Source organism: Sander lucioperca, chromosome 23 (genome assembly GCF_008315115.2).
Source record: "Sander lucioperca isolate FBNREF2018 chromosome 23, SLUC_FBN_1.2, whole genome shotgun sequence".
Lineage (NCBI taxonomy): Eukaryota > Metazoa > Chordata > Actinopteri > Perciformes > Percidae > Sander > Sander lucioperca.
Window position 1 is genome coordinate 16578270 of NC_050195.1, and position 15980 is coordinate 16594249.

At 40.9% G+C, this 15980-nt stretch overlaps 1 protein-coding gene across 5 annotated transcripts in view; it reads left to right on the forward strand.

Annotated features, from left to right (window-relative positions):
- Nucleotides 1-15980, forward strand: part of plppr5b (phospholipid phosphatase related 5b) — a 153055-nt gene that overhangs the window by 84898 nt on the left and 52177 nt on the right. For all 5 annotated transcript variants that reach the window (XM_031300152.2, XM_031300149.2, XM_035998235.1 and 2 more), the window contains one exon: nucleotides 7969-8101. In XM_031300152.2, the coding sequence (XP_031156012.1) occupies nucleotides 7969-8101 (133 nt within the window). The remainder of the gene's footprint in view (nucleotides 1-7968; nucleotides 8102-15980) is intronic.

A 15980-nucleotide genomic window follows, 5' to 3' on the forward strand; every position in this document is an offset into this window, starting at 1 on the left:
AACTTTTTGAGGCATTATTTAGACAAAAGGAGATAACTTTGAACTAGCCTTTTATAATGCTTTACCCTGCAGCCTTTTTTCAGATGAGTTTCTACATCATTAAGCCATTCTTGAGGGTCTGCAACCTTGGTGGTAGTTTACCACTTTCTAACCTGTTCACATCTTTAATGCAATCAGACAAATGGCAAACATAAAGTGGACTAATTGCAAAATTCACAAAGCTCATTTGAATCATTGAACCTGTTCAATGTTCCACTGGGTCAACCTATGAAATGTGTAAAAATCTATTTACCTGTTCATCATTGATTTTTTTTTAATTTTAGCCAGAGCATCTGCTGTCTTCCCAGTTTTTGATGCCTTCTGTCTGAATAAGGTCATCGGTTGAGGAAGATGGCGGTCAAGCTCAGGATAGCATGTGTTGGGCAGGTTCTGATTTGTAATCCGCTGGAACTCTGCATACAACTGCATAGAAATAACAGCAGGAGGAGAACACTTAAAAAAAACAGTCCAATTTGAAGAATCTAGCACACATTTATAAAGCAAAAATATCGGCCAAATGAGTAAGAATCACAATTTTCACTTTAAAAGAGAGAGCTGATCCATATTACCTCAGACTCTATTTTGAGACCAGGCCAGAGGTCCATGAGCTCGTTCACTGGTGGGCAGGATATCACTATGGTCTGTCGGCATAGGGGGAATGTGGTCTCCATCATCTTTCTTCAACAATATTTGCAAGCAAATACAAAGTAAAATATGATCTGTTCAGTGCCAAAGGTTAAATATCAATTAGGAAGATGATATTCGTGAACAGAAGACATTCATGAACTGTTGACTTGAATACGGCAAAAAGCATTATTTTGATCAAACAGGCAAGTAGAATAAACAAATGATATGTGTATGTGGGAGTGTGTATGATTTAGGGTTACCACACTAAAACATTGTCTGAAAAAAAAACCAATTTAAGTTACTGGTATTTAGAGGTGTGTGTGTGTGTGTGTGTGTGTGTGTGTGTGTGTGTGAGAGAGAGATTCATTGGATTACCTGGTATCTTTATCACATCTCCAGTTATCTTCCTTAACTTTTTGAAACTGGAACAGAGAGATGCAAAGGCATAAACTGATCTGAAACTGAACAAGTAAAAGCATTCAAAGAGTGTCGAATTATAAATACTTATAAATGTTCCCTGTTAATGATCTTTTCATTTGATCCCTAAAGTGTGAAGTTACTAAAGCCATCAAGCAAAATTAACATTACTGTAAAGAAAAGCAGCAGCACTTGAACCTTACTGCATGCTTAATCAACAATAATGCCATTTCTACAAACCAAAGCTTTACTGTTAAGGGTTTTTACTTTATTCATCTTTGTCATGAAAAGCAGCTTGCCTCCAGCAGGGTCGTTTGTTTTAAAACCGACGCAACACAAGTGGGCGAGCACGGGCAGTTGACTCGTGTTCTGTTAACAGCAATCTCCGTGTCTCAGACAGTCTGCTCACACAGAATTTAAAACGAGCGTCCCTAGAAGCTACAGGGAGCGCGGACTTGCAGTGTAGGAACTCAGTTTGACTCATTATGCTCGTTTATGCTCTTTTAATATGATATTGGACCTTAGCGGTGCACTATTGAAAGTTTCCATCAACAAAAAACTAACTATCGCATATGAGGTGTCTGTTAGTGCTCATTTTCTAACACCACCTTTAAGCGGGGAATGAGCGTGTGATTACTAGATTCATCCGTCGTAAAATTCTTCAGTGAGTCTGGTAGTGTCAGGTCGCTAGCTGTGCTGCTGGAGTGTGTAACGTTAGTGGTCGCGCTAATTAGCTAGCTAGCTAGCTAGCTCTTTAGCAGCTAACCTATATCTGACAAGTTGCCAATCCCTACAAGACTTCCGTGATAAGCCAGTGAAGGGCGGGGGCTTGGAGAAGTTCTACACTCTCTGAGACAAACGCATGTAAAAATGTATAATGTATAAAAGAAGTAAAAGTGAATGAATATTAACATTCAAAACTTACAGTAAGTCCAGTGAGGCTGATTGCTGCTGCTGCTTAGGTAGTAACTTCTGCAAGCCTACTGTCTGTTGCTTCCCGCCTTGCTGCGTTGTTCAAACTTTTCTTCTTCTGTTTTTTTCCAAAGAGCGGTAAGGAAGGTAGTATGCATATTAGCACCACCTTCTGCTTCGCAGGTTGAATCAGAGATTAACTCGGCATAAAAAATGATCCCTGCAGCTGCTCAACACTTAAATAAAAATAAAAAATATATAAGCAACATTAAATTGATGACAATAAAAATGCAAAAAATAAATACATTTTGTCCTCCACTAATGTCTAATGCATTTCAGACCATTTGCCTCAATCAAATTGTTACTGTTTTAAAAATACAAAAAATAAATAAAATAAATACATGTTGTCTTCCACTAATGTCTAATGCATTTCAGACCATTTGCTGATTGCAATTTATTTATTATGATCAATTTTACTTATTTGGTGAAGCACTTTGAGATTTTATTGTATTTTAACATGTGCTATATAAATTAAGTTTTTTTTTTTAAATCACCCCTATTTGAAACAATAGAAATAACAGGACTTTATCATTCTTAGTATGTAATTACTTAATTCTATTAAGTTGCACTTAAGTTATGTTTTTAAGTTATGCTTACTTATACACAAAATAGTTCCATTTAATCAAAAATTATTAGTTAACAATACTCAAAAATGAAGAACATGTTACACCAACTTGACAAAATTAAGTTAGTATAACTTTTTCTAAAATTTTGAGTATACCCCACTTAATCTATTTAATTACTTTGAACATTCGGGTTTACAGTGCACATTTCAGTTACAATTTTTACATACAGCCCTAATACTTGAAAATAAATGGTGCTATAAGTCCATCTGTGCAGTTTCTCTCCACTGAGAAGAAAGCAGGCAACTTTGGTGTACCTTTTAAAATCCTTGCTCCTCATGATCTTGGAAAAGCCACTCCAATATTAACTTTGGTCTTGTTGCTTTGCCTGTCGCGTTGTCGTTTTAATTCTTTTTTTAACTTCCTTGGCGACTCCGTTACATGTCCTAGAGAATAGGCATGATCCTCCATCTTCAACAGGCTTTCAAATCTGCCGGCAGTCGTGAGTAATCTTCTCTCCCTCCCTGGCATTCGTCGCGGTGCCACTGAGTGTAAAAGCGTGAAAGGCGGAGGTATGTCCCTCTTTGGCTAATGTATTTTAAAGCTGGAGGTGCAACATGGCGGCCTTCATTCGAGCGACTCGCTGCTATGTATTCTGAATGATTCTGGATGGCAGATTCTACGCGTACGAGAATACTTTGATTAGTTGGTGGAAGTAATTACACATGAATGAGCACATATTTGTGAAAGAACAAAGGGGTTTTTGCTAATAATCAACTAAAAAAATGTACACAATGTAGGTTTAAAATAGCACAGTTCTGGAGCATTCTCCTGAATTGACACATTTTCCCGACATTATTTATTTATATATATATATATATATATATATATATATATATATATATATATAATATTTATTATTTAGATATAAAGATATTTGCAAAAAGAAAAGTAAAACCTTTGGGTAGTTCAGTCCAAGTGTTCGGCCACCCTCACCAGTCGACCCAAATAAATCACAGTGGCAGCGGCTGAGTGAGTGGCAGCTCTGTGGGTCTCAGCTCCTGGCCTCAGTACCCATCACGGCCACATACATCGACCGGCGCATGTGCACAGTCGCATGCACACTTGGGCGCACTTGGCTGGATTCACTGACAGGACTTTATGCATCTGGGTGTTCAGCCAGGTGGAAACATTCAGACCAGGCAAGGTCAGGAGGTTGTCCGTACAAATCCCGGTGAGGGGAACCTGTAAAACAAAGATTAATACCTCAGTGCCGATTGCGAAATCAGCCAAGCGCTGGAAGCACAACTCTGGGCTCAGGAGACACGGAGGGGGGAGGGGGGTGCATGGGGCACATCCTGGAGACAAGCAGCCACTATAGTGTTGATCATGTCCTATTGTGGGCCTCTGGTCATGGCAGCTTATTGAGAACACAATACGCCAGCAGTGCCAATCCAGTTCTGCAGGCCTGACATTTACCCTGCAGAGATCTGAGGAGCAGTTAACCATAGTCCTCATAAATCCACCAGAGTTTAGAACGCCGACACAAAGAAAGAGGAAGGCACTTGAGCAATCCTGGAAAAGAAACATCATGGATATAGACTAGGGCTTGCTCATTGCACCATGCCCACCATTTTTTTTTTTTATGATTAACAATTTTTATTTTTTCAAACAGCACACAAAAATACACAACTTACAACATGAACACATCCCCCCCCCCCGAACACCCCATTCGTATCACCTCTTATTTAAAGAAAAATGAAGACAAGATGACCTAACATACACACATTGCTATAATTATTCAATGGAATACAATAACATAATAACAAAATAAACAACCACATAAACATATGTATGTGATATACCCACATTTATTGAGTAAAAACACTGTTTTCACTGCTCCACCAAGCTCAACACCCTCCTACTCATGCACACACTTCACACAGGCAGCTCAACTGTTGAGACAACTCAAAATGAGATTCCACTTATGGCCCCAAACACACCCGGCTTTTTTTAGACACAGCCACTTAGCACGGTGGCATGCTGGTTCTATTTTTTGACTGCTCTTAGATGACTATGTATGTGTTAAATAGGTTTCAGCTTTCAAACAGGCCCCAGTTCTCCCAATTTGACCTGAAAGTCCAACTATATTTACATTCTCCTTCAGAAATCAATCTAGGTGAATGAAACAACATATTTATCTTTAGAGTGATACTTGATCCTTTTACACCTCAGAGCTGGTATGATGCATATGATGCAGTTTGAATTATTTGACATTAGGGCTGGGCAATAATTCAATATGATCATTTATTGTCTTTCAATGGAATCATATCGTGATCATATCATATATCGAGATACGGTGATATACAATTACGTTGTCTAAATTGATAATAACAAGCACATACTAACTCCGTTTTCTCAGGAAATCTGTTATGAAACATTTTGAGGGAATATTTGAAGAATTGCAGATTTGTTTTAACATCACATTATTTGGTCCATGCATGTAAACATAGTCAGTATATAGCTGGATTTATTTTTTCTCTATAATTTCACTTGAAGCTGTTTACCACATTATTGATGATTGTTTATCTAAAATCTCACTGTAAAACATTTTGTGAAAACACCAATTGTCAACTCTACAATATTGTCGCCATATCGACATCCATGTATTTGCTCAAGAATATCGTGGTATCTGATTTTCTCCATATTGCCCAGCCCTGTTTGACTTATTCATTATTAAACTACTCAATAATGTGGCTCTTGGCTATGAGAAGCCAGTAACCTCAACTGAATCGAATCACTTTTTACACAAGAACATTACTGTATGTGTGGCTATATTTAATTATTATGACTTTCACCCTATTCAACACGAGTCTCAACCCTACAAGGCATTTCACAAAGGTATTTCCTTTTTTATGACTAACATTTTTTATTTTATTTAAAAAAGGCATTTCACAAAGGTATTTATATTGCATGTGCTTTCAAATAATTATTTATTTTTATTTAAATTTGCTATAATCTTAATCTCTTGAAATGTAACACACTACAAGCTCCCAGGAGCTAAGTTAGTAACAAGCATTAATGGAACATGAATGAACACGGATGTAGTGTGTTTTAGAATCATCTTTATGCCTCTGTGCCTGCCACAAGCCATACCTTCATCTGTCCCATTCTTGTGAACGACATATCCCAGGACTCCCTATAGGGAATTTCTTCAGATTTGGCACAAATGTCCATAGATGACGGGTTTGATTTTAGTGGTCAAAGTGGTCAAGGTCATTGTGACCTTACAAAACGCGCGTTTGGCCGCAACTCTAGAATTCCTACACATATATTTGAAGCTCACTTGCTTTTGGTATTCCTAGGAGTTTGTCTTCTTCTTTTTTAATATTGTGCTGCTCTCTCAGCATGTGTGAAAGTCTTTAAAAGTTTTTTTTTTTTCATACTGCATTATTCAGTTGGAGTTAATCCATATCAGGGTTCCCTGTGGTGGTAGAATCCCTGGATGGAGTTATGGAGTTGTGTTGTACCTGGGGATATTTAGATATTCTGATGCTGTCTCTGGAGAAGTCATTGAGTATGAGGAAAGGGATAATGGCAAGGGGATCACAGAGATGTGATTGGGGCTTACATACTCAGTATTTGTGAGATGTTGTCTATCCAGGATGTATTTGTGAGCTCACCACGGACAGGGCAGTGCAGTCAGAAAGGATTGAAATATGCACTTAGATATTGTTTGTTTGGGTCTATACAGGACATTTGTTGACAGTAAGAACAATTAGACTAACACCAGATTGATACTTTAACCCAGGGATCTTCAACAGGGGATCCGGGGCCCCTAGGGGGTCCTCAGAGTCAGTGCAGGGGGGCCTCCAAATTATTGTTAATTTTTTAAAGTTTTTTCAAAAATATAAATGTCTTAACATGAATCCAACATATTATTAACAAACATAAATTCCCACTGCTGATGACTAAGGCCATCCACAGATACAGTCAATCTTAAGGATTCACTGTGCCAGATGTATGTTTAACATTAAAACATAGTTTTTAAAATCATGCCAACAATTATTAGGCTATTTTAAAAGCTTAGTATTTTATGCAAAAAAGGTATGTATAAAGGCTTTAGGCTACCCTACACGTTATTGTAGGCCCAGTTTAATATGCAACTTCATTTTATACAATATACTGTATGTAGTAGGGGGTCCGTGATCCAACTCTCTTTCAGTTAAGGGGTCCTTGGCTTAAAAAAGTTGAAGACCCCTGATTTAACCAAAGCGCCGTAGATCAAGAAACAGTCATATTATTTCATTTCTAATTGTGATTTAACAGTTTTGGCATTGACAAACAATGCCAAATGAAAGACTATATTTGTTGTTTTAAAGGCAATAAAAAAACCAATGTATTTTGTCTTTTTTTTTACATGACTTGCACAATGTGCTGGACCAGGTGGAGTGTCTTGTCACTGTTACAAATACACGTGCAACTCTGGGAGTTCCCTATCACATTCATTCAGAAACATTTAATGTGGTTATTGGGATATGACTTATCTTCCCTGCACCAAAGCACATTCTATGAACACAAGTTCAATATCCCAAACAAGGATATCATAACAAAAATGATAAATAATAATATTGTAAAACACAAAAAAAATCCACCACTTGCAACAAGTGTAGAGCTGATCTACTCTCCATCAGTCTACATCAATAAATCAGAGATGGATGGAACCATGGACCAGATCCCATTTTTTATTAAAAAAGAAATATGTCAACACACACACACACACACACACACACACACACACGCACACACACGCACACACACGCACACACACGCACACACACACACACACACACACACACACACACACACACACACACACATCTCTCCCATATGTTCCTCCACAGCTGGGTATGTACAGATGGAGCCCACTGAGAATGACTGGGACTCAGATAAACCATTAGGCTGTGTTCAGACAGGGAAACAGTGATCTGGCGATTTGCAGCAGGGTTGTGCATCAGGGGGAGTGTCAATGAAACGGCCCTTTTTTGTGACGTTCTGTTGTGTTCTTTAACCGCCAATGTAGCACAAGTAGACTTTATATTTCATAACTACTGTTTTCCGTCAGATAGTTTATAGATCTAGGCCCGCTTAGTTTTTTTGCGTGTCCCACCTGCAGCAAACCCCACCACCCCCCCTGCCGCAGCCTAAACACACTACCCCCATTCAAAATTAATGGAAAGACCTGCGTTTTTGCCGCACCGTCTGACGGCCGATGCAGGCTCTGTGAATGCTCACTTGATCAACTCACCTGAATTCTCTTTCCTCTTTCTCTCTCCGTGTCTCTGGCCAGATCACAATAACAGAGACGGTGCTGTTCCTGGTCCAGTACACGTCCAAAGAGTTCGACCGCTCAGAGAAGACGGTAGCCACCGGGGACTGCTGTTACCTCAACCCGCTGGTGCGCAGGACCTTCCGCTTCCTCGGTAAGTCTCAGGCTTTTTTTTTGTGCCTGCAGACCTGTACAGCCTTTTTTTGTGTTGTGTGTGTTTTAGATGCACCATTTCTGTAAATGGCTAAGGTCACAGACATAATCACCCATCCGCCTCTCTGAAACTGAAGAGGTGGAATGTTTTCCAGACAGCTTTCCTCCCACGGTCCAGAGAGCCTCTCTGAATGTGCTGCCGCTGGAAAGGCTTGTCTGTCTCAATGTGGGTCAATGACTTATACGGATTTTCAACAGGCCTTAAAAAATGTCATGTGGTGCGGCCGTGAATTATCTTAAAAGTAGGTAAGTAAGTTCTCAGTAATATACCGGAAAGTGTTAAAAAACTAAGTATTTGCATTTCTTTTGAGTTTTTGTAAATAAGGATCTCATAGTTTTGTTCCATAATGTCCATATTTCAGAAAATGGACATCATCGGACAAAGTTTGTCCATATATGATGATGGACATATCAATACACCAGTGTATCTGACTTGGTAGGCATTCAGCCAGCTACACACAGATCTACCCCACACATTTTCTCACATGCACACCTCTTGCTGCAAGCCTACAGTATACGTGCATACAGACTTGCAAGCATGCACGCAAAAAATACCCTAGACTGCTTTCTGATAAAACACGCATACACTCACGTACGTACGCACGCACACACGCACACACACACACACACACACACACACGCGCACATTGCAGCATGGCGTTGGCCTCTCCTTGTCCTCTCTCTTGCTTAAGTGAGAGCAGGAGATAAGACTGCAGAAGAGGATTATTACCTAGATCCCTAAGGGGAAATCCACTTGGTGGCCCGGCATTACCCTCACATTTACACATCCAGCAAGCCATTCATGCTGCACGTTCATGTTAACAGGCCTTGTATTTCAGACTAAAGCCCCTTTCATTGCTAAGAGACTCATCGGAATTGGTTATCATATATTATACACTGGTAACGTGTTATATCTGAAAAAGGCTTATGTCTTAGTGTTAATTGATGTCAGTCTTGAAGAGTGCTGTGCCATGCCTTTTCATTAAAGTGGGAGGAAGATAAACTGCTTCGGCTGCGCAGCTTCCTTTTGTATCTCTGGGATTTGTCAGCAGTGATAGAGCACCACAGTAATATCCCACCGTCCTTGCAGAGGAAACATCCGCTAGATTGATATATATGCTAATCTACCCTCCGACAGGAACAGGTGTAAAATGGAGAATCAAATGGCCTTAGTAAAGAAAATGCAAACAACAAACGAAAAGTGAAAAGAAATGTTTTATCTAACTAACCGAGAAATGTGATCAGTTCAATTGACTGTTGGAGCATTTGAATATCATCATCACAAATGGTATGATGTGTTTATGGCTGATGTGAATTGTTGTGAAATTTCCATGTAAGTATATGGAAGGTGTCCTTATTATCCCAATTTACCTTCCAATGCACCGCTACGGTCATCAGCTTTGGGTAGAGACCGACAGCATGAGATTACAGATACAAAAAACCAAAATGAATTTCATTCACTAATATAAGCTTGAAAAATTGGGGGAAAGACGGATGTCTCATGGACGCATTCACTTTAGGTGTTTTCCAGGCATGTCTATTTGAAGGGAGATCCTGTGGCAGACTTAGACCATGATCGAGGGATAAAATAACTTCTCTAGCATTGAAATCAATCAATTGAGTGCTTTACATAAAGTAACAACAGTAATAACATAACATACAGTAAAATCAGAAGGAGTAAAACATACAATATATCAGAAAAAGAATACATGAAAGCAGAAAAAACTGAAAATGTCATAAAGTTACTATGTATTAAAAGCCGTTCTAAAAAACTCTGTTTTAAGGTTAGATTTCAAACGAGCTACGTCTGTTATAGTGCGGATGCCAGGAGGTAACATGTTCCAAAGTCTCAGTGCCGCAATTGCAAAAGCACAGTTTGTACCTCGACCATGGGACTTCTAATACCAGTTGATTGGATGACCGCAATGACCGGTTGTTTTCGCGAAGGGTTACAATCTCAGACAGATACACTGGAGCCAGAAATGTCTAAGGGGCCCCTGTGAAGAACTGGAGGACATAGCAAGGAAGGAAGCCATCTGAGCTACCTTACTGAATGCCTGGTCAGACCAGATACAGCTAAGAGGCACAGCAAAGTTCACCCACAAGTCCTTGGTGGTGCTTGAAGCTTGTCTCTGAGCTGTTTGTTATGTAGAGACGTAGAGGAGTATTTGTGCAATTGATTTCTGTCATTCAACTGACCCTGCTTCTTTTGTAGAGCACTGTACAGCCAATAGCCCCTTCCCTACTTCCTACCCCCCTACTTCCGGCGCCCTTACTCGGACCACAGCCATCTTCAAACTAGGCCTTAATTTGGATCTCAACTACTAACCTGTAAAGTGTCATGACTACATCTTGCACGGTTAGGACGCTACACACAAGGTGCAATACCAGTCGCTGGTAATGGTGGACAGAAACCTGAGTTTTCCTTTAAAAGTAGTTTTAGTTTTTAAAGTAGTAGAGGAAGATGCCGAGGACATACTGCACTTTCTCCCATCTGTGGCACGTATTTCTACTGAGAGAGGCTGTACTGCAGTGTTTGAGAGATGGAGGCAGTTGTCTTCTAATGTTATGGGGAGGGGTGCAGCAAAGTGCCTCCGTCCACTGAAGCAAACTGCATCAGAGGTGCAGCATTTGCTTCTCTTTACCAACATCAGCTAATGAGTCTGTGGTGAGCTGTCAGGGCCTCTTTACAGCAGCATTAGCAACAGCAGTTATCCCAAATTACAAAGCACAATTTAACATCCACAATCTGGAAATCCCATTGCATACAGTGTGTCTGCCTGTGTGTTTTATGGTGCATTTGATCTATGGCTATTGATAACTACTTTTGGCAGGCTTGTTGGCACAATGAGAGAGCACAAATGGATAAATCCAGCAGTGACTCAGCTGTGCTGTGTTGAGCGATCCAGTCTCCCTGTGCTGCTGAGCTCCTGTGTAAGGCGGAACACTGTTGTTGCCAGCCTCTCACTGATCCTCTGAGCTAAAGGCCTCCTGAGTTGATTTGACTTACAAGTATATGTGGTGGGATTTGTGTGTCAGTGATCAGAGGGCTTTAAGTTTTAAAGTAACTGGCCTGCCCTGCGGGGTTCAACCTGCGCCTGCTGGCAAAGCAACACGAGCTGAGTGCTTCCCGTTTACAGCAGAGGATTGATAGGCTGAGGCTGTGATGTGAATGCAGCTCAAGGAATTCATTTGGAACCTGTTGTTTGTTTCTTCTTTGTTTTCTTTTGATTGATTGATTGATTGATTGGTTGGTTGGTACGAAGGTGTAGCGTAAATCCATGAATTCAGAGCACCAAAATATGTAGCATAACCACATTAATTGGTGTGAAAGATGAAGTAGAGTCTGTATTTATAGTATTTATACTGAGTAAACAACTTGCATTAAATTTAACCCGGGGCACCAGCCTTCAATACGGGAAAAGATATCCAATTAATTATTCAGTCTCAATCATCAGTCATCAGCACTTTACTCATAAACAGTGACCGTTATCCTTCATACACTTAAAGCATGCAATCAACTTATTTATCAATGGATTTTTTCAACTATTACTAACTAATGCATACAAGTAAATGACTAAATGCAATGATGAATGAATCCATGAAAACAGCTGTAGGCAGCGAAGGACTGAGTGAGGACCGCTGTATACCAGATAAAGCAGGTAAGATGGATTAGCTTGTGGAAACAAAGGAGACGACCAGGTGGATAAAAACCTCAACGTTAAACAGTTAAATTGAATTAATGCAACGCTCAGCAGAGAGAGAGAGTTTGTTGGGAAGTGAAAAAGATTCTATATGATGGGAGACCTAACATATGTCTACCTTAACATTTCCTACTCACTCCTATTCTATGCATCAACCCCAATATATCACAGGAACAAGGAAAGCCAGGGGAAATGTTGCACTGGACAGGAGGGGGAAGTGGATGATCAGATGATCGTTACTGCCTGGAGCTCTCGGGTTTTCTCTGTTGTGATCGGTCCCAAGGGGCGTCTCTCTCTCTCTTACTGTCTCACCCTCCCTGTCTGTCTCTCTGTCTCTCTCTCTTGTTCTCTCTTACTGTCTCTCCCTTTGTCTCTCTCCCTCTCTCTCTCTTTCTCTCTTACTGTCTCTCCCTCTCTGTCTGTCTCTCTCTCTCACTCTCTCTCTCTTACTGTCTCCCTCTCTGTCTCTCTCTGTGTCTCTCTTTCTCTCTTACTGTGTCTCTCTCTCTCTCTCTCTCTCTCTCTCTCTCTCTCTCTCTCTCTCTATCTTTCTCTCTTACTGTTTATCCCTCTCTGACTGTCTCTCTGTCTGTCTCTCTCTCTCTTACTGTCTCCTTATTTCTCTCTCAGAAGGATGATGAGGTCTTCTCTCTCCACCAGTGGGCTGGGTGTGATGGGAACGCCGTGGCAGCTTTTTTCAGATGTTTGTTCGAATTCAGAGTTGGTTACAGTACTAACTGTGTTTGTTGCACAGGTTGGAGCAGGTTTCTTTTAGCCGTTTTCTTTCTTCTAAGGTTGGCTGGGTGCCAGTCTAAAGCACTTCTGTAGGGCTCGGGGATCAGCTGAGTTCCAGGCGAGCAAGAGACAAAGCAAGAAAATGAGGGAAGAGACAACAGAAGATCTTTGAGGCTCTCCTGTTTCCAAAGTCTCTGTTAGTGGGGCAGTGTCTGATGCCAATGGTGCAAAACGCTTAACCTCCTACCACTAAATCTCCCTCCTGTCTTCTTTGTTACATTTTCTTTCTAAAGAAGTAATAAAGTTTACCATAAATGTCTTATGTTTGATCGCTTGGCCTTCTCAGCTGCTGAAGGGTACCGACACCACTGCAAATACCCTTTACAAGAGGTGTGATGGTGACAAGATTTCTCGTCAAGTAGAAAAATTGTCCTGCTATATCAGTACACAAGTGCAGAGCAGCAGCCAGCATGATGGGAGTCTGGCCTGGTTGGTCTAATAATTCATCCTTGAGTCTGGCTTTGACCTCGAAATTAGCATAGAAGATCTCCCGCCTGTTCTCCAAAGTTGACTCCAAGTTAACTTTCAGTTGGGAAAATGCTGCCTGTAAAACCCAGTGTTAGAATGAAAAAAAGATTTTTAAATGAGTCGGGAAGCGGACAGCAATGTCTAACTTAACTTTTAATGATATTAAACAAAGAGAAATGTCCCCCCTTCCGCCTATAATGGTCATAAGTGGATAGTAGAGTAACTACTTCCTTGTTTACTGCTGCAATACGTTATACCCTTGGTTACCGTACATATGGAATATGTAACGGTGTATAATTACCGATACGATAGAGAATGCGGACATGCCCATATTCCTGAAAAAGAACTTGGCCATATCTTAGGCTGAGCAGTATATCATGCTTGAAGAAAAAAATTGGTCAGTCTCTGTTTGCACTTTGATTATTAAGAGAGTACTACTTTGATTATGGTTTGCACTTAAAAAAATAAGACATAGTAATTGATTTTTGTTATGTTTACTCTTTATTTTTTATTTGAGCAGACAAAAGTAGTTCAGTAAAATGTGCACACACTGCTCAAATTACATGTTCGAAGCTCAGGCTGCAGTTATGTCTGAAGAGGTTAGTTATTCAGGAGAGAAGCCTGTCATTTGAGTTTGTGGCAAAACTTCTCACAGGGCTTGTTTTTTTATTTTGTGACTTTTAGTTGGATAATAGATTTTTTTTTTCCAGTCATACTCCTTCATTGAAGTTCTCTTTAAAATAGTGGTAAAATCTCGTCCCGTCCTTCTCGTGAACCCAATCTCGTTTATCGTCTCGTCACACCCCTACCCTTTATTTGTCTTTCACCATGTAATGGGCCAGAGGGCATCACGTGATGCACTGGGAGTTGTAATTCCACTGTTTGGCAACTACATGTTCAATTTGCTTCAAATCCCGGCACACTTCCCGGGGACCTGGGATCAGGCCCAAGTCTTTTTCAGCTTGGATTCTTCTGACCTCCATAACACATTTGACAATATCTAACAGCCAAAGGAATACAATGATGAAAAATGTGTAAATATATTTACTGGGATGCATTTAGTGAGAAATGCACAGTGAATATGACACATCACATCCAAACAGATGGGAAAGCAGATGGGGAAAATGAACAGCTGTGTTTTGCAGACACACTGATGTTGTCAGACTGGAACATACTCCAGTCCACATCACTCAGCGTGTCCATAGGATCGTCTCTGATAGGCCAGTCCAACGCCTTGCCTCTCTCATCAGAGATTCCCGAACCATACTTTGTTTGAGGAACATTGTGCTGTGGTCTGACTTTCTGAATGGTGGCAGAGCTAACCTTGCACTCCTCCTTGAATGGAGAATAACAATTGTTCAGAGTACTCTGGTTGGACATCATGTGTTGGTAGGTTAACATCCCCAGTCACACCAAGGGAAAGGGTCCGATACCTACCACAGAACACCATGCAGCTGCGTCAATGCTGCATCAGCATCTGCCTGCAGTGGTATGCACACAGTGGAGATGACGACCAAAGTGAAATGCTGAAGGCAGAATGGATGTCATGAGATCATCAGATGCTCAAATCCAGGCGAGCGGGAGAGAGTGTTACTGTTCCATTGTTTTGTCATGAGACAGAGTCTAGCATGCTTGGACCTGCAGGAAACAGAGAAGGACTGCAGAACGCTGGTTGGACGGCCCAGTTAGACCGAGGACAGCACAGTCTCCCATGTCCCGTTGAAATCGTATCCTTCCATCAGCTCTCGCAGGACTGGGTGCCTGCATGTAGCACACTGGGCAGGGGTGGACAGTGGGCTTGGGCTCTCAGCCTGTTCTGAACACCAGCTCGTCTTCCAATTTTTTTTTTTTTTTTTTTTTTTTTTTTTTAATTTCACCTTCGCCAGGACGTGCTCCCACTGTTACTGTTGTTGCCATGATGAACGTCCCACAGGATCTCTGCCATCCACATCTCATCAACACACACATTGTGTTTGATTCAGGGAGAAAGACATCTGGGAGATATTCCCCTAGGTCTGAAGCCAGTTTTACTACTTCAGTTTGGTAGTATAATCCAATGGTTCCCAACCTAGGCACCGGGCCCCTCCAAAGATTCACAAGTAAGATAATTAATGGGTTAGGAGGGAAGAAAAAACAATGTTGTCTTACACAAATCTGTTTTCTTTGTTTTACTTCTCTCTAATCTTTGCTTTTTTTATTACTCCTTGGGCCTTGAAAAGTTATTTAAATAAAACCATGAATGAATTTTAGTGGAGAAACGTGACAAGGGCCCCCCCGACAAGAATCAGGTTATTTGTAAGGAGTCTGTTATGAGTGAAACTAAGGTTGAACCCAAGTGCAGACAATAACACAGAGTCAAATGGAAGTTTAACAGGTTTATTGTAAAATGTCCAAGATCAAAAGCAACCGGAAAAGCAAAGTCCAATTCCAAAGATTTCAGATCCAGGGTACAGAGCGGGAGAGGTACCGTAATATCCAAGGTCCGTGTCCAATAATCCTGAGATCCAATGTGGAGAGGAGGAATGGGAATGGCCAGAATGGAGGATGGCAGGAATGGTGGATAGCAGGAGTGAAGTGGCAGCAGGAGTCAGGTTCCAAGAGCTGTGGTCAAAAACAGGAAAAAAAATCAGAGCGAGCAAAACACACAAGCGCTTAATACAAGTGGTGAAGTCAGCAGCTAGACTAACGTGGTCATCTTGACTATGATCTGACGATGAGTGGAAAGTTGACTGGGGTATTTAAAGCTGAGGTGATTGTGGTGAATGAGCTGCAGCTGGAACCCTGACTCCCGCACACCAGGCTTCACTCCTGCAATCAATGACAGACAGAGGGAAGGGGGAGAGCAGAGACAGA